At 40.1% G+C, this 18,749-nt stretch overlaps 1 protein-coding gene across 4 annotated transcripts in view; it reads right to left on the reverse strand.

Annotated features, from left to right (window-relative positions):
• Window positions 1-18,749, reverse strand: part of LOC101746899 (MTOR-associated protein MEAK7) — a 44,188-nt gene continuing 25,439 nt past the window's right edge. For all 4 annotated transcript variants that reach the window (XM_062674444.1, XM_038018053.2, XM_038018052.2 and 1 more), the window contains exons 6-10: window positions 17,594-17,727; window positions 11,849-11,995; window positions 10,093-10,319; window positions 8,267-8,452; window positions 1-3,631 (exon numbers count right to left, since the gene is read on the reverse strand). In XM_062674444.1, the coding sequence (XP_062530428.1) occupies window positions 3,521-3,631; window positions 8,267-8,452; window positions 10,093-10,319; window positions 11,849-11,995; window positions 17,594-17,727 (805 nt within the window). In that variant the 3' untranslated portion in view covers window positions 1-3,520. The remainder of the gene's footprint in view (window positions 3,632-8,266; window positions 8,453-10,092; window positions 10,320-11,848; window positions 11,996-17,593; window positions 17,728-18,749) is intronic.

The raw sequence follows: 18,749 nt of genomic DNA on the forward strand, positions 1-18,749 counted from the left end.
TTTTATGCATCTTAATCTTTATTAAAATAAATAATGAAATACAATTTGTACATCTTAAGTAAAATGCTACATTTATTAAATCTAAGCGGACAGTCCAGGGTTGCCAACGATATTACAATTTATTTGTCTATATTGTACTTTGGACTAGCGTACGATTTGTTGTTGAAGCTAATACATACAATACGCAAGAATAATATATTTAATTTGAAAAGTTTTTTTTACAATATTCTTTTCTATACAAAAAAACTATTTGTTTGTAGTACAGCAAGATAAAAAGAAAACAGTAAAATTAATCATGGGCAACCCTAGCGTGCGTGTCTATAAAATTATTGTGCGTACATTACGTCGTCACACAGAAAAGGCATTTAAGAAAAACGTATCTTTGACGTCAAAAGTGACAGGCATCCTTATTGACCGCAACGTATTTTTAATACATTAAACAAGCTAAATAATTAACATTTAGAATTATAACAATAAAAAAAAAACTATGAATATCAGATTTATTTTTACGATTATATTTTAACAAACTTCGACTTTGCATTCCGTTGATGGCTTAATGGGATTCGATTGGTTCGCACTGCGCTATATTGATATTGATATTGAATTATATTTATATTTATATTGATATCTATTTAGTCTAGATAGTCCGCACGGGTAGGTACCACCACCCCGCCTATTTCCGCCGTGAAGCAGTAATGCGTTTCGGTTCGAAGGGTGGGGTAGCCGTTGTAACTATACTGCGACCTTAGAACTTATATCTCGCGGTGGGTGGTGCATTTACGTTGTAGATGTCTATGGGCTCCAGTAACCACTTAACACCAGGTGGGCTGTGAGCTCGTCCACCCATCTAAGCAATAAAAAAAATATTTATATTTTTTTTTGTAGTACTGTTAAAATTTAAATTTAGCCTATTTTTTCGCTGTTTACAAAATTGCTGTAACATGTCATAGTGTCTTAAGAGATTGCTGTACATGCCTGTAACTGGCTTACATACCAGTACTTAATTGTATACTTGGTAATTTTAAGCTTGAATGTTTTGTGTGTATTGCTGTTGGTGTGTCTAAATAAATAAATAAATAAATATTGAATTTTCTAGATGAAGTTTTTGATCAATATCAATATAGTCACCAAACGAGCTTCTAAAAAAAGTTGCATTAAGATAATTCGCGAGTCGCGTGAAAAAGCTTTATTTAGTTCTAGCGACAACTTTACAGATGTTGCGGTCAACTCTGCCGTTGTGGTTCGTTAAAACCAAGAACTCACAGGTCCCGGGACCACACGTAAACACGGTAATCACGGCACCATATTTTTTTGTCATCGATATATCGATCCTAAAATACATTAAGGACGTAACTAAATAAAAATAAATATTCATTAAGTTTATATTTTAAGCCTTTGGCGATTCATTAAGTAAAATTGCACAAGCACATCACATAAACATTGAAATATTGCATTAAAGCAATCAATTCGTAATATTTCAGTTAAGTTTGCCATCGATACATGAGTCGTCTATTATCAAAGGTGGCAATCTGTGCATTTGGACAAAAAAAAATTATTGATATGTCAAGTCAGATTGATTTGAATATAATCGTCTCCTTCAAAGAATACGGTTCAAAACCTGCATTAAATAAAGGTTAATAGTTAACCTGTTATTTATCTAAGATGTCGTTCCGAAGAGTTTTGTGACTGCCAATGGAATACAAAGTCAATAATTCGTTTTTCTGATTTACCAATCATTGTCCAAAAGTCAGATTGCCGGCTTTGATAATAGTCGACTCACATATCTTTCGGCGATTTACATCAAAGGTATTACGAAAGAAAAAAAAAGTTACAAATTCGCGCCCAAGTACATAGCTTTATTTACATATATATGGGGAAGCATCGTCGAAATTTCATGTCCGTGATACCTGTTGCGATAAAAGAAGATGACATAAAGCATTACCAATGCTTCTAGTGTCGCACGCAATGTATTCAATACAAAACCAGCTGATGCGAGGTCAACGACCTGAGCCGATACACTGAACGCTTACGAACCATACCGTAAAACTTTTATCAAAGAAATTTATGTTCGGAATTTCGTGCCTAAAGACGGTATCAGGTTTAACACGTTGACTAGTGTGTAGGTCACCGGTGTCCTACGCGGCGCACTGAAGTAATTATGTCGATTTTTATTACTAAGCCTAGCATGGATTTCCTAACTTTGCCTTCTTTTGTTCGTTAATTTAGTCTATTAGGTCTCTTAGAAATAAATTCATTCTCAGTATCTTCGGATTCGTCTTTCCCAGAGCCTACTAGATATTCCGACGTGACCAGTTCTTCAATATTGAACTCTACTGTTACGGGTCACGGTTTATTTTACGAAGCGATTTCATTAATAAAACTTTTTATAATAATAATATAGTTGGATCTAGACAAGATCTTACCAACATTTCTTTACTTTCTGGTAAATGCTATTTAAAGTTTAAGGGTGAATAAAATTTTCTTTTTTGAAAAAATCACCTTCAAACACATGCATATTATGTATGTATATATATATCGGCGCAACATTACTATTTAGTTAAATAAGATTAGTTAAAGTTAATTGTTTCCTTAATGTTGATATTGTTTGTTGATTAACTATTATAAGTCCAACGCCTGAAAGCAATTGTTTAAAACGATCTTCAAGACGATTCATGACTACGCCACCGCACTTTTACCGTCTTCATTTGTTAAAAACGACGTTGCTGACGTCATCAGTCGCTGACGTCACCAGTCACTCCGTCATATATAAATATATATAAGCTATTTTCATAATAGGCACCTTGTACAGCCATTGTATATATTAAGACTAGTTCGACATTGACACAAACAAACCGCGTGATTATTATAACGAAACGACACGTCCCGGGAAAGTCGAGAGAGTTTAATAAAAATTTATTCAAAATACACACAATTTGCATGAAAAATATATATCTAAAAAAATGTTCCTTGACATTGTTTGTTCGTTTGAAATTGCTATTATCGAATGATCATATGAAGGGATGAAACGCTATTTTTTTTAAGCGACATTTATCTTTGTAATTAAAGGTCCATTTTATTCGGTATTAGTATCAACAGATCGACGTTTATAATTGAACTTCAGTTAAGTTTACCTTATTCAAATAACTAAAGCTTTTTTTTTGTTTTAAGATTTTTTTCCAAACTTTAAATGGCTCTCTTGTAAAGTTGCATAAATATCACTTAAATCAAATAGTCTGTCACTCCTTGATATAAGAGACCCCAAACTTTCAATACGATTTCGAACCGTTCACCTATTGATATAAAGTTGATTTTAGAATATACAATTACAGAGCACATTGTGGTAATTAAATGAATACTAACACAACTATGCACGTTCAATTATAATCTCTGCTTCGCATCGACATAAGTTTCAATTTGGCATACACATTTACACTGGAATTATTATCAAAGCAATATAGGTGAAAAGTCTCAACACAATTACAATCGTACCTATAGTGATTTAAGGTATATTTTAGCGTGTCTATAAGGGTGGGGGTTCGCGGATACCCTCGCTGTGCCGTGTTCTACCTGCCAACTCTAAGATGGCTTTGGCTTCTGGATTGGTGTCCAACACGCTGACTTCCCGTTCATCCTAGAATTAAATATTAAAAAAAATTATTACTTACTACCCTCATTTACTTCACTATTCTCTCACACGATAATCTTAATAAAAAATCTTATAAAGTAAAAGCTTTTCATTCGCGGTGCATATGTTCCGTAAATATGCCGCGAATACAGAAACCGTGAATATGAGATTGTAATTTACATGTATGGGATTATAGGGATATGTGTCTAGGCATAGTTGTAATATGCTCTGAGGAATTGTTCGAGATGATACCGACATCTCGCTTTTACCATCGCACCGCCCGCCACCGGAGTAGAGTTCATCCATACTACCTGGAGCCACTGCGGTCATCCACAGTGCGTTTCCAGAGATCTTTTTTGCCACGTACCATCCGGCTATGGAATGAGCTCCCCTCCACGGTGTTTCCCGAGCGCTATGACATGTCCTTCTTCAAACGAGGCTTGCGGAGAGTATTAAGCGGTAGGCAGCGGCTTGGCTCTGCCCCTGGCATTGCTGACGTCCATGAGCGACGGTTACCACTCACCATCAGGTGGGCCGTAAGCTCGTCTGCTTATACGGCAATAAAAATAATAATAATAAGGTATATTTTCATTTTTTTATTAGTCCGTTTGACGACACGTTTACATTCGGTTGGACACGTACATATTGGAATCCTTTTTATCAATGTGTATTTAACGCGAATGATGGAAGTGCGAATAAGGAGTTTTTACTGTAATACATTACTTCATCAACACAACCGCTACCTCAAATATATAAATACTCGTATGCAAACTCAAGAAGAGAGACCGCCCCAGAACAACTTGGCGTCGCTCGGTGGAGCAGGAGCTAGGGGTCTTGGGCGTGACGTGGGAGGAGCTAGAACAGACTGCCCAAGACCGATATAAATGGAAAAATTTGATTCGAGCCCTACACCCCAGCAGAGGGTAATAGGAAAGCATGATGATGATGATGATGCAAATTGAAGTAACGATCTACAAAATTCTTTTAATCAACATCTGTGATCCACACGACGATTAGGTAGGTAATGGCATCTGCTATTGTACCACAGAGCACCGATTCAACTCTGTGTTTTGGTGCGGGCTGTAATGGGTCGGTTGCTGTGATAAAGAAAACTTATCCTTTTTGCCGCAATACGGTTTATTTGTATAATAAACACGTCCGCTTGCGGTGAAAAGTAAAAAAGGAAGAGACCGACATCAACAATGTTGCCAGTCATAGAATTTTATGTTCCATACTAAAATGTTGGAGTTGCCAACGCTCCGGTCGGAGCCAAGGATTCTGTTAAATATGGAAAACATTTGGGATCTGAATGGGCTCGTCCTTTTGGCATAGCGAAGCCAGAATAGTTCTTCGAAACCACTTTTTCCCCCTTTAGCTATTCACTGGTAGGCTAAGAGGCTATTTCAGCTACTCCCGGACAGGTGGATGAGTTTACAGAACTCAATCTGAGAGAATTCCTAAAACCAGCCCTAGCAAGAGCAGTGCTTCGCTGAATCTACCACCAGATCGGAATCGCGAACCACTGAGACGATCCGGCGAGGAACTCAGTGGGTTGAGTCTGTGGGTTGAGTTGCACGGGAACGGTGACCGGTTCTTCGGATGCTTTAAAGCACCGAGATTGATTCCGAAAGCACGTTAATTAGCGATGCTATATAAAAATGAAAGATGTGGTGTCGTGGGACACCAGGTAGGAACGAAGTTCCTTCGGCTAATGTAGAATCGACACAATTTGCAAAAAAAAAATCGTGCTCAATTTTATGTAGGTTTTCTTGATTTTTCTCTTAAATTTTGCTGATTAGTTTTTATTTAAGTATAGGAAAGTATTTAGGAAATTCAGTATTTTAGGAAATAATAAATTACGTAAAATAAAAAGAGAATGGATGAGAGAACGAAAAGAAAGAGGGAGAAAGAGAAAGGTATTATACACTACTCGCTTGTGTATGCGACTGTCGCGCCTGCGCACGTCTCATTTAACGGTTTTATTCCACGCACTTTTTTCCACGGATTTTTTCTTACGGTTTTACTATCACATTTTTTTCAGTTCGGTCGCGCAGCAAAATCCCTATCCCCTCCAAGCCTGCCATAAGGAACTTCGTTCCAATAACTGTTCGATTTTGGGGTTTACATTTTGAAATCTCCCGCCAACTTGCCCGGTACCCGCGCAATCTACTGAGCGCGACACTAGCGCTACGTGTTGCCGACATTTGAAGAAAAGAAGTCGTGAAATCTTGGAGCAGTTGGCGGTAAGTCCGTAATTCTTTAAATCTTAAAAATTCAATAGAACTGAGCTATCGACCAATAACATTAAAATAACAATTAATTCTCATTGTAGCTACGTTAGCTAAATATTAATAAACTCAACTATTTATGATACATATGTTTATTACATCATACGAAATACACTGTGAGCACTTGAAGGATTTACTTGATGAGGTACCAGACTATGAAAATTTAACGGCGCCAGCCAGCGAGTACCTACATATATATTAAAAGTTTCTTAACGAAATACAGTTCTCGATATCAGAGCGGAAAGGTCGTAACTAGTTTTTCAAAGATGACAAATAAAAAATCTTGCGTGCGTGCGCGTGCGTGTGCGTGCGTACGTGCGTGCGTGCGTGTGCGTGCGTGCGTGCGTGTGTGTGTCTTTTTGTGTGTTTTCAAAATGGAAACTTGTTTAGCTCCTAATTGAAATCCAATAAAAACGGAAATCGAAAGCGAAAAACGATAATAAAAATATAAATTTAAGACAAACATGTAGTAACATAACGAGAGATAATACAAAAATGAAATAAAAGCATAAATCAATTTAGTTCAGATGTTCCTTAAGCCAACCATATCTTAATAATGGGACTATTATACAGCTTTATCGGATGATGTTGAAACAGCACTGTCCCATAAGCTTCTTATAAAGATAAAGATGTATAAATTCACTATGATATGAATAAATCCATTTACCTCTAAACTGTATTTGAGGTCAATAAAAAAAAACTTTCTTTAAATGATTTTTTTTTTAAGAGATTTTATGACCTGGTAACTGAGACCTTTAAGTCATGTCTTATTTTAATCTATATTCTTAATTTTATGAAAAATGATATTATGGAGTGAAATGAAATGAAAATGATTAATTTGAGACATTAATCAACTAGGATGAAATTAAATGAGATGATATGAGATGAAATCTAATCTCAGTAAAATGGTAGTCATTTACTAAGATTTTTCAGTGGACTTTTTGGAGGATCCCGAGAAGTTACGTCCAGCGGCTTTGTTTCATTTTCCCACATTTGTGCACTTTCACAGATATTAAACGGTTAATAAACCACCATTATTACACATTTAAACCCGAAGAAACACTAAATAGACAAAATAAAACAAATCACACAACTTCACTCCTCGCGTTCCCGCCAAAAAGTCTTCTTTAAATGAGTATGCATGTGTTGCCAGATTATAACATAAACAAAAATTAAGTCGCGTTTTTTTTTTTAATTCACCCATGATAACCGACCTTTCGCCGTTGACTTCGAGAACTGTTTATTTACTTACTGTTTTTATTTTTTACTTTTCTAATGACAGCTATCGTTATACCAAACTAAAAGTACCAGGCGCACATAACCTTCAAGACGTCAGTCAATTCCTGAATCCGTCACTGACTTGTGGCTTTCCGATTATCGCGAGGAAATTCCTTTCGGACGTGTGCGCGTCTAGAACGCTCACGCGAGCCGTTAGCGTGGTGCGCTGATCAGTAAATAACGTATTTCTGTATTATCTATTTTTTTTTTTTATTGCGTAGATGGGTGCTCTGGGGAATGCTCTGAGGAATTGTTCGAGATGATACCAACGTCTCGTTTTTACCATCGCACCGCCCGCCACCGGAGTAGAGTTCATTCATTCTACCTGGAGCCACTGCGGTCATCCACAGTGCGTTTCCAGAGATCTTTTTTGCCACCTACCATCCGGCTATGGAATGAGCTCCCCTCCACGGTGTTTCCCGAGCGCTATGACATGTCCTTCTTCAAACGAGGCTTGTGGAGAGTATTGAGCGGTAGGCAGCGGCTTGGCTCTGCCCTTGGCATTGCTGAAGTCCATGGGCGACGGTAACCACTCACCATCAGGTGGGCCGTATGCTCGTCTGCCTACAAAGGCAATAAAAAAAAAAAGGGTGGACGAGCTCACAGCCCACCTGGTGTTAAGTGGTTACTGGAGTCCATAGACATCTGCAACGTAAATGCGCCACCCACAGCAGTTTAAAACTAGAGTTCGCGCGGAACTAGTTGGCCGCGCCTTAGGCTAACTGTCCACTGGAGCGGAGAAACGGAGAAATATTAACCAACTAGCCGTACCCGTCCGCTTCGCTGGGCATTTAAAATTGACATTATTATTTCTCACCCCCACAAAGATTCTCATAATTAACGCCCCATCAACTGGTATAGGGAGTCCAACACTCATATAAATATTAGCCTATCCATTAGGTACATGTATTTTCTACATGGATACAAAGTTTCAAGTCAATCGGATTCACCGGTCATTAGTTATAAAGGAACATCCGTAAAAACCACTGTAGATTTCTATATTAGTATAGATAACATATTTTAGTGACAGCCCTATCGCATTCAGCACTAAGTATGTAGTGTCGCGTGCGCTCACCGAGTCCTTGTCGATGACCGGCTTGTCGCCGACGCCCCACACCTCCAGGCTCCGGATCCTGAAGCTGGGCTCCCTGCTGAGCCGCTTGTACCCTCGGTACGTGCTGCACGACTCCGCCGAGGACCCTTCGCCGAAAGGATCCGCGTTCACCCATATCCCGCCGAAATTGAACTGGCCGCCCATCAGCTGCCCAAGAAATTAATTGACCATTAAAAAAAAAATGGGGGGCATGAGTGAAGTGAAACTTCTTTTTCGATGTGTATGTAGTATTGTGGTTTTCTTCATTTTTCATCCTTAAATCAGATTGCTCTTGTAATAGGGAATGCTGTGTATAAGAGATGCGACATCTTCAATATTTATATTATATATGAGTCGACTATTATCAAAGCCGGCAATGTGACTTTTGGACAATTATTGGTAAATCAGAAAAACGAATTATTGGCTTTGTATTCCATAGGCAGTCACAAAACTCTTCTGAACGACATCTTAGATAAATAACAGGTTAAGTATTAACCTTTATTTAATGCAGGTTTTGAACCGTATTCTTTGAAGGAGACGATTATATTCAAATCAATCTGTATTGACATATCAATAACATTTTTTTGTCCAAATGCACAGATTGCCACCTTTGATAATAGACGACTCATATATCGACGCTTGAAAGGCAAACGTGACTAAGCGACAATGCGTGAACTTTACAGTAGACTAATTTAAAGTTGAAATACCTGAACACAAAATTTATTTTAACGAATCTAGCTGTAGGATTGAAATGATTTTAATAGACCTAAAAATATATATTTTTTGCGCATCGTATATGTTTATTGCCTATCATTTATGTACAAAGCAGTTATTGTCGCTTAGTCACGTTTGCCTTTCAAGCGTCGATATATATTATATAAGTGACGGCAATTAGGTTAACTTTGTATATGGTTTACGGTAACCATTTACCACCCAGGTGGACAGTGAGCGCTTTCATTCATCCAAGCAATTAAAAAACATTCTATATCTATATACCGGGTGTTAGGAGACCGCTTCCGAACGAACGAAGACAGACGATAGTACTAATGACACCTTTGATGATTGGGACGGAAAAAAATCGATACTGATTTAAAAAGAAATTATATTTTTAAAATGTTTAATTAGCATTATTTACGCTCCATCATGTTAGTATAGCTAAATGAAACGATAGTTTAATAAAAAAAATACATGTGTGCAATTCACACGTGGTAGAAGTGAAACCTTCCAAAATTAAAATACAATTATCCTAAACGTCTTAAGTATATGTAAAATTTTATCATTAGTAAATAATTGTAAGGTGGCGCCCTCTGTGAATTGATATTTTAATTTCACGTATAATCCTAAATTAAAATTTACTACAAGAGCTTTCATTTCATACACACGTTAGTATTAAAAAAATCTCACAGATGGCGCTGTATTAAATAGTATGTATACTTCTGTCTCATTCTTTTGTATTTGTGTCTCTTACCTGTCGTTTTTTCCGTTGCATCCGGTTTGAAATCACAACGATTCTAAAGAAGTTTTCACTTCAAAAATACATTACTTTACATTAAAACAAAACCAGCAATGAAACACAAAATCAAAAACAGCTGATGCTCGGGTCAACGAACGCAGGCGATCTCACAAATACTTATTTACAAAATTTGTCTAAATAACTCCATCGTCAAAGGTGTCATTAGTACTGTCATCTGTCTTCGTTTTCGGAAGCGGTCTCCTAACACTCAGTATAGGAGCTTTCATAGGAAACGAATTCTGTAAATCCTCCACCTTACGTCATAATGGTTCCGGCGTCGAGATATCTCACTTACCAATCCGTTCGGTAAAGTCTTCGTGTGATGGTTCATGTACTGGTAGTGGTCGTTGTACGTGGTCGCCGGGTAGACCCTCATCTTGGGCGCCACCGTGAACAGGAAGGAGTCCTCCGTGCCGCCGAAGTTGGGGCCCAGGGACCACGCCTCCGGGGCGAAGCCTCCGAAGATGTAGCCCGAGTTGTCTTCGATGATCAGAATCGACGGGCCCTGGTCGATGATGCGGCCTGCACGAGGAGAGACAGGCATGTTTTTCGTTTATATTTATTTATTTATAACTTCATATACTAGAAAGTATAAAGGCGGATTTAATGCCATAGGCATTCTCTAACATCCTACCTTAGGGGAGTGCAGAGATGAAGCTTGGTAGGTGTAGTGTGAATGTGATATTACTTAAACATATGTATATATATAAGTGTATATATTATATCCAGACTAATGTTTTTGAAATGGCTTCAAAACCCGACCAATCATGAAAAAAAACATTTTTTTTTATGATTGAAGGATTACTTGTTCAAAGTACAATATATAGAGAAAAATTAGTAGTATCGTTGGCAACCCTGGACTGTCTAGATTTGATAAATGTAGCATTTTACTTAAGATGTACAAATTGTATTTCATTATTTATTGTAATAAAGATTATGATGCATAAAATTTATCCTTTTATTTTGGTATAATCAGAAAGAATTGAAAACGTTGCATTTTCCCGGGATAAAGTGTCGCTTGTGGCAGTCACTCCGTGTTCCGTGAACTGACAGTCGATTTGTAGATCTAATGGTAGGTATTACGACGAACACACCACCTGGGCTATGTCATTTGTGATGACAAAAGCATCCAATTAGTTAAATCCAAGCCATTTATCTATTTCGAACTGCCTGACTAGGTAGTTTTTTTTTTTATTTTTTTTTTTATGTTTGAGAATTTACTGGTTGCTCGGAGGCCTTTCCAGTTTCACCAGGATAGTTGGGCGAGCAAAAACTCAGCCAGGAGGGGTGGGATGTGCTAACAGCTGCCCGAGCGTCTCCAAATGAGACCTAACAGTCCAAGAGCAGCTGCTCCACGAATGAATCTACTACCGGATCGGAATCGCGATCCGCTGAAAAGATCCGGCGAGAAACTCAGCGGGCTCATGCATGGGTTAGGTTGCACGTCGACCTCTTTGTCGAGTTCGACGAGTAGGGTTACCGGGGTCCCTAAGCCTGCTCCTAGTGTTAGAGCTGAAGGCGTCTAATTCAATGGTTATTGGATCTGATGGATCCGTAAGGACGTGTCTAAGGCGTCGACGGTGACTGGTTCCTGCGTGATCAGGATTCAGGGACTAGTCAGCTGCGCCAACGATAAGGCGATTATCATGACGCATAGCTTTATCGAAGTACCTTTCCGACGCTGACTTCATGCATTTAAACAAATATCATAATATATTCTTATATTTAAATATTTGTGGCTTCTATTACTATTTACTGTTGGTAGGACCCCTTGTTAGTCGGCGTGAGTAGGTACCACCACCCTGGCTATTTTTACCGTGAAGCAGTAATGCGTTTCGGTTTGAAGGGTGGGGCAGCCATTGTAACTATACTGAGACCTTACAACTTATATCTCAAGATGGGTTACCGGAGCCCATAGACATTCACAACGTAAATGCCACCACCCACCTACAATACAACAACGGCAAGTAATTTAAAAAAAAATCCATTTTTATTCGCTAGTGACAATGCGGTTCACAAGAGTTTCCCTTGCCTGTGACCGATTCACTGACCTGCCATGGTCGAGAAGGACTCTCCGTGGATATGTGAGGAGAACAGGAACCTCCACTTGTGCTGGTATTTCTGGGGTATGTGGCTGTTCAGCCACACGATGTGTGATAAGTCGATGAAGGCTGGATAATCTGGCATCGACTCTAGACCTAGAATGGAAAGTCAAGTCAAGAGAAATGTTACCTAGAAAGATTTGATTTTGATTACTGGTGGCAGAGCCTCTTGTGAGTCCGCACGGGTAGGTACCACCGCGCTGCCTATTTCTGTCGTGAAGCAGGAATGCGTTTCGGTTTGAAGGGCGGGGCAGCCGTTGTAACTATACTGAGACCTTAGAACTCATATCTCAAGGTGGGTGGCGGTATTTACGTTGTAGATGTCTATGGGCGCCGGTAACCACTTAACATCAGGTGGGCTGTGAGCTCGTCCACCCATCTAAGCAATAAAAATAAATAAAAATATATCGTTTTTTGTAAATCACGCGAAACACTTGCAAAAGACAAAAGGCAAAAGACTGTGAATCACCTTTGCATCGTGACACACAGGTTGAGAGCCGCTGACCTAGCCGGTCGTTTGAGTAAATCAAGAAACGGGGTCAAGGCAAGCATCACGTAAGGGAGTTACCTTCGATCCTTATACTCGGTACCACTATCCTGCCCATTTCTATCACAGAGCCTGTGTTCCGGTATGGTAGATGTGACATCCTTTATTATGTGTTCCGTTTGACGTCCGAAGTCCATTATGAGAGTACATCGTATGATTTCCACTGCAGGTCGCTAAATTTGACTACTTCCGTTTCCTAAGTCCCATCTACAGCGCCCTCTATAACGTCTGGAACCGAACCAACAAGCAAAGACAAGCCGCCATATTTGTCATTGTTGCGTCGTTTTTTCCCACGTGCAGTCGTTAATATTTTAAGAAGTTAGTAATTTAAAATGTTATAAGCAACTTTCGAGATTTGAAGTAGAAAGTTTGTTTCAAACAAGTGTTATGATTATCTTCCGTTTCGTGAAAACCTCCAAAGCTCTACAATGAGTGACGAGGTTATCGCGCCTTTCAAAGTAAAATTTCTTCGGATATTTCTTCGGGTTCGTCGGAAAATAAAGACTAGGGACCAGCAAGAAAACTTCGAAAAAGTGACTGGTCGCGAGATCTGAATAAAAGGTTTGACTTACTGTCGCAATAATGGGTGAGTCATGTGAATATTATTTTAACTTCGAATCATGCTATTGCTGGTCGTGCACCAGTGGTCCCGCTTTTACACTTACAAATACCAACATCTTATAATAATAATGTCTGATCTGGTTTCAACTTCCAATCGAAATTAGACAACGACGAATAGTTTTTACGTCTGCCACCAGACCGTCCGTTACAAGAAGCGGGTAGGTTTTGAAATTTGAGCATTTCTATAAAAGAACCAGATATGCAAAGATTTGACTAGCCGACTTGGAACGCGGTGCAGTATTCGGAGGTTCAAAAAAAAAAAAAAAGTTTTCCTGCTTTATCTAATGCTCTTTTGGCACAGAACGAATGCGTTATGCTGCCTTACAAAACCTTGCCGACGGGTCAAATTCAGAGAATGTTCAGCTTAATACTTCCGCCATTTACGAAAAGTTTAAACCGCTATTCGGTAACGATTTCGCCTATAAAAGTTTCTAACGATATCCTTCAAATAATTTTCGATAAGCGAGCCGAGGTTATACGATAGCGTCGTAGATACCTCATAAAGAAATTAAAGGATAGATATATCAGGGAAGATATAGAGAAAATATCTTCTTCTTGTGATTATGTTTAACCCCAACTTATTATTGGCATATATACAGAAAATTGGTGGTATAGATAAATTACAAAAGCGGCACCGTCTGCTACTCGTATCCGGCCCGCATCACCGGAACACTCGGCTTGTACTGCCAATGCAAAGCCATGTCGAGGTAGGCCACATTCCAATACATCTAAAGAGGCCGAAAACAGATATTCTGAGCGATGCTATCCAAATAATTCCTCAGCAAGAAAAACGGGGGGAGGGGGGAACAAGTACAAAGTGGAACGAAAATCAGGAAATAAAAATAAATTACTCAACAGCATTTTCAGGCGGATGTCTAAGACTATATCGAAACACCTGGACTCGATCCACCAAACGTAATATTGAAATTAATAATAACTTGATGTCAATCAAAATCCAAAATTTAATTTAATAGAGCTTTAGAGCCCGCACCCCCGATACCGTCTTTCAGATTTCCTCTTTTCATACTTCCCAAGACCAATAAAAAATCGAACAATTTTCAACCTCAAGGCATTGAACAAGTACATGAAAGTCTTTTTCACCTTTTCCACCATCGAGTTCCTAAGTTTTATAACAGATCGGAATGTCAAACTGGATTTGAGCCAGGCCTATTATCATCTATCAATGACGTTTCTCGGGATCAGTTATCAGGGTCGTCTACTTCAGATGATATGTCTGCCATTCGGCTTAGCTGCACCACCGCGGATTTTTGCTTCAGTGACAAACTAAATAGCCGAAATACTTCGCCAGAAGGGTCTGCGACTAGTGGTTATCTGCTTGTACACCAGGGCAGAACATCTCCCGCCATCGGAGCAAAGCTTATCCATATTATCTGGAACCGCTGCGTTCATTGACAGTGCGTTTCCAGAGGTCTTTTTTGCCACGTACCAGCTGGCTATGGAATGAGCTCCCTCCACGGTGTTTCCCGAGCGCTATGACATGTCCTTCTTCAAACGAGGCTTGTGGAGAGAATTAATTGCCTACAAGGGCAAAAGACTTGTTGAAATCTCAAGTAACTATACTGAGACCTTCGAACTCATATCTCAAGGTGGGTGGCGGCATTTACGCTGTAGATGTCTATGGCCTCCAGTATCCACTTAACACCAGGTAAGCTGTAAACTCGTCCACCCATCTAAGCAACCGGTTATGACACTGACGAGCTTGATAGACTTTCTGGGAATCGTATGGGACACCAAATCCAAGACAAAGTCCCTGCCCAAGAATTTGCTCGTGCGACTTACTGCCGGCGGTTGGAACCTAAAGCAGGCGCAAAGCCTCTTAGGATATCTCAACTTTGCGACTTTCATCACCCACCGGGGAAAGTTGCTTTGCCGAGTCCTTGCAGTACCACAGCAACAAGCTCAGGAGGTATCCTCATTTACCAAAGCAGTATTCAGACGAGGTACGTACAGAGCTGGATTGGTGGTTAGAGAAAGTCAGTCAGAGCACACCAATTCATCCACAGAGAATGGCCACGAACCACGTCATCACCGACGCTTCGGACATTCAGTGGGGAGCCCTTGTAAACAACAGAACAGAATTTTCCTACATAAAGAACGAGGGAAGAACCCGGTTACGATAATTGCTAGATCTGACTGGAAAATTGCTTAACTTAATAGACCACCTCAAAGTTGTACTTCTCCCTCACCACCTACCGGGACTGTACAACACTGAAGCCGATCACCTCTTACGCAATCGCGGCGGCTTGGAGTGGTATCTCACAGAAAAAGCAACTACTAGGCTATTCAGCCTGTGGGGAACTTGTTCGCGTCTCGGACCGCTCATGGATAAAAAACTATGTTTACCTCTTGTGAGTCCGCGCGAGTAGGTATTTTGCCCTGAAGCAGTGGTGCGTCTCGGTTTGAAGGGTGGGGCAGCCGTTGTAACTATACTTGAGACCTTAGATCTTATATCTCAAGGTGGGTGGCGCATTTACGTTCTAGACGTCTATGGGCTCCAGTGACCACTTAATACCAGGTGAGCTGTGAGCTCGTCCACCCATCAAAGCAAAACTCGAACGTCTGCCTCTACAACGCGTTCAGCAGATCTTGGCATTACTGACTAGCATGGCCGTTTCCGCCGCTCAGTCTGATATCCAGAGTGCTGGACCACCTCAACTCAACCTCAGGTCGGTACATACTAGTGGTACCCAAGTGCAAGAAGCCCCTGTGGAGGCCAGACCTGAAATCACCTGCCCTCAAGCGACTCAAGAAGCTCAGAAATCTGAACATCAGTCTGGTGGACACTGACAATGCTACCGCCAGGCTGTCAGCAATCTACACCTGGAAGCTTGGTTCATTTTGGGTGGGACACGCTGACAGGGACATGGACATCGGCAGGAGAGAAACTTACTATTATCGTGCTGGAGAGAGTCTACGATAAGAACATACGCCCCTATTTGGAATAAGGGGTAAGGTTTTGTCAAGAAAATGTATTAATTCTCGTGTACCCGAATTAGAAAATGTAGCTAGATTTCTGTTATCTGTATTTATCTCATGGTCTCTCCTACCGGACCATTCTAGTTTATAAGTCTGTTATATAGCGTCGGTTTGTGAAACTCTATCGGATATAAAAAATAGCTTCGAGCCCGACAGTGAAACATACTGAAATCTATTTCCTTGACAAAGCCTGCACCTTCTAAATTACTGATATTTGGGTCGAAAACTAATTGATCTTCACACCAACAGTCCAGTTGGACATTCGTGGCTGCTCCTGACCAATTGATCATCGATGCAGTATACTGGCTACGCAATCTAGTGAATATGACACAGCAAACCAGTGGGAATATTTAATCTATTCTTAGCAACTAAAGGCTCCACTAAGCCAGCTACTGCAGCGAGGATTAGTAGTTGGGTAAAAAGTCTTTTAGGAGACTCAGGTATTCAGGCCTCAGTTGGAAGCTGTAGAGCGGTGGTGAAAACTTTAAACTGGGTAGGAAATTACCAAATTAATGATATTTCAGCTAAAGATAACTGACAACATGAGCATACTTTTAGAAAGTTCTATCAAAAACTTATTATTAATGCATCAAACACTGATATAAATTCTGAGAAATCTTTCTCAGTATTTTCGTCCTAAATCTTATTAGGTCGATTTGAATTAAGTGGGTAATATTATACGGTTACCTTCAATTAATTTAAATTACGTGCTTAATTTAAGCTTTGCTTAATTAAACACAATAAGTCACATTGTTGCTTTTTAAATAAATATTATTTTATTTCAAATACAAGCCACCAGGAGATAACAAACATCTCTCATAATGGACTTCGGACGTCAAACGGAACACATAATATAGAAATTTTACCTTCCAATAAAATTTGTATTATGTTTCCTAAGACGTCCGAAGTCCAGATAATGTCTTCCTGGGGCTACATCCATCATTATGAGCCGAACAATGACAAATATGGCGGCTTGTCTTTGCTTGTTGGTTCGGTTCCAGACGTTATAGAGGGCGCTGTAGATGGGACTTAGGAAACGGAAGTAGTCAAATTTAGCGACCTGCAGTGGAAATCATACGATGTACTCTCATAATGGACTTCGGACGTCTTAGGAAACATAATACAAATTTTATTGGAAGGTAAAATTTCTATATACTATACAAACGAGACTTTGATCTCATGTCTCAAAATGAGTGGCGGCAATAATATCGTGATGTCCACGGACTTCTGTAAAACGGGATAGCCAAAAAATGAACAGCAGTTATCATCATCATCATCATCAGCCCACAGTCGTTCACTGCTGGACATAGGCCTCTCCCAATCCACACCACTGAGCCCGGTCTTCGGCTCTTCTCATCCGCTTCTTGCCGGCCACCGTTCGGAGGTCATCGCACCACCTAGCCAGGGGGCGTCCCACGTTACGTCTTCCGCTGAGCGGTCTCTACCCAAGAACCGAGTTAGAGTCAGCAGTTATACCTCTGCCAAATAGATAAGCGATAAGTTTGACATTGGCGGGGGCAGCTTCGTACCTTCAGGCAGGGGTAGGAGCGATGGCAACGTCGGCATCGGGGTTGGACTCTCGTCGCCTTGCTTCTTGTTGATGCCGTAGAGATTGACGAAGACCAGCTCGGCCAACTGCTTCAGCAATGTGTTCTGCTGTAACCTGAAAATCGGTGACGCGTCTACTCTGATCGTTTGTTGCAACACTGCTTCGTGGTTTTTAATTGCAAGCTTCATAGCCAAAATTTACTGGTGGTAGGACGTCTTGTGAATCCGCACGGGTAGGTACCACCACCCTGCCTATTTCTGTCGTGAAGCAATCATGCGTTTCGGCTTGAAGGGTGGGGCAGCCGTTGTACTGTTAAAACTCAGACCTTACAACTCGTGTCTCGAGGTGGGTGGGCGGTATTTACGTTGTAGATGTCCATGGGCTCTGGTAACCATTTAACACCAGTGGTCCGTGGTTCGATCAAATCCGCACCACACTAGAAATCCCATTCCACGAAGTCCTTCATGCGGCCAATGATCGGAGGACTTTACCTATATATTAATACGTGAAGCAAAAACTTTGTATCCCTTTTTACGAGAATTGCGCGGACGGAGCAGTATGAAATTTTCAACACTTATAGAGAATATAGTGAAGAAGTGCACAATGATAATATTTTTTTTAAATAATGCATAAAAGATACATTAAATCAATAAAGAAAACATTACACACACTACATATAGTAACCGGCAAACATCGTGAGCAAATGACCTTGACTGCGCAGAACCGAATTTTAGATCACTTTGGTGGTGAGGGTGAGGCGCGACGGCAGGGGAAATCGTATCGAGCGCGTTATTGGTAGATCAGTCGAACCTTGCGTCCCGCACCGCGCCCTCGTTCCGCTTGCTCCCAAAAGTACGCTTGCGTACAGTGAAAAGTATATCGTTATTAATCGTTAAGTTATATTTTGTTATAATTGCTTGTTGACTTTGTTGCCATTGCTATTTGTTGAGTGTTTGTTGATTTTTTATAAAAAATACACTATGCCGCGACAAACTGGTGTAGTATTCAAAAGAAAGGGTAGAAAAATTGTGTACGACGTATATTGCTTCATTATAAAACAGGGGAAGAATGATATTATGGAAAAAGTAAAACAGACTTCGGAAGCAACAAAAACATCAGTGAGTACTGTTAGGTGC

This window comes from Bombyx mori, chromosome 20 (assembly GCF_030269925.1).
Source record: "Bombyx mori chromosome 20, ASM3026992v2".
NCBI lineage: Eukaryota > Metazoa > Arthropoda > Insecta > Lepidoptera > Bombycidae > Bombyx > Bombyx mori.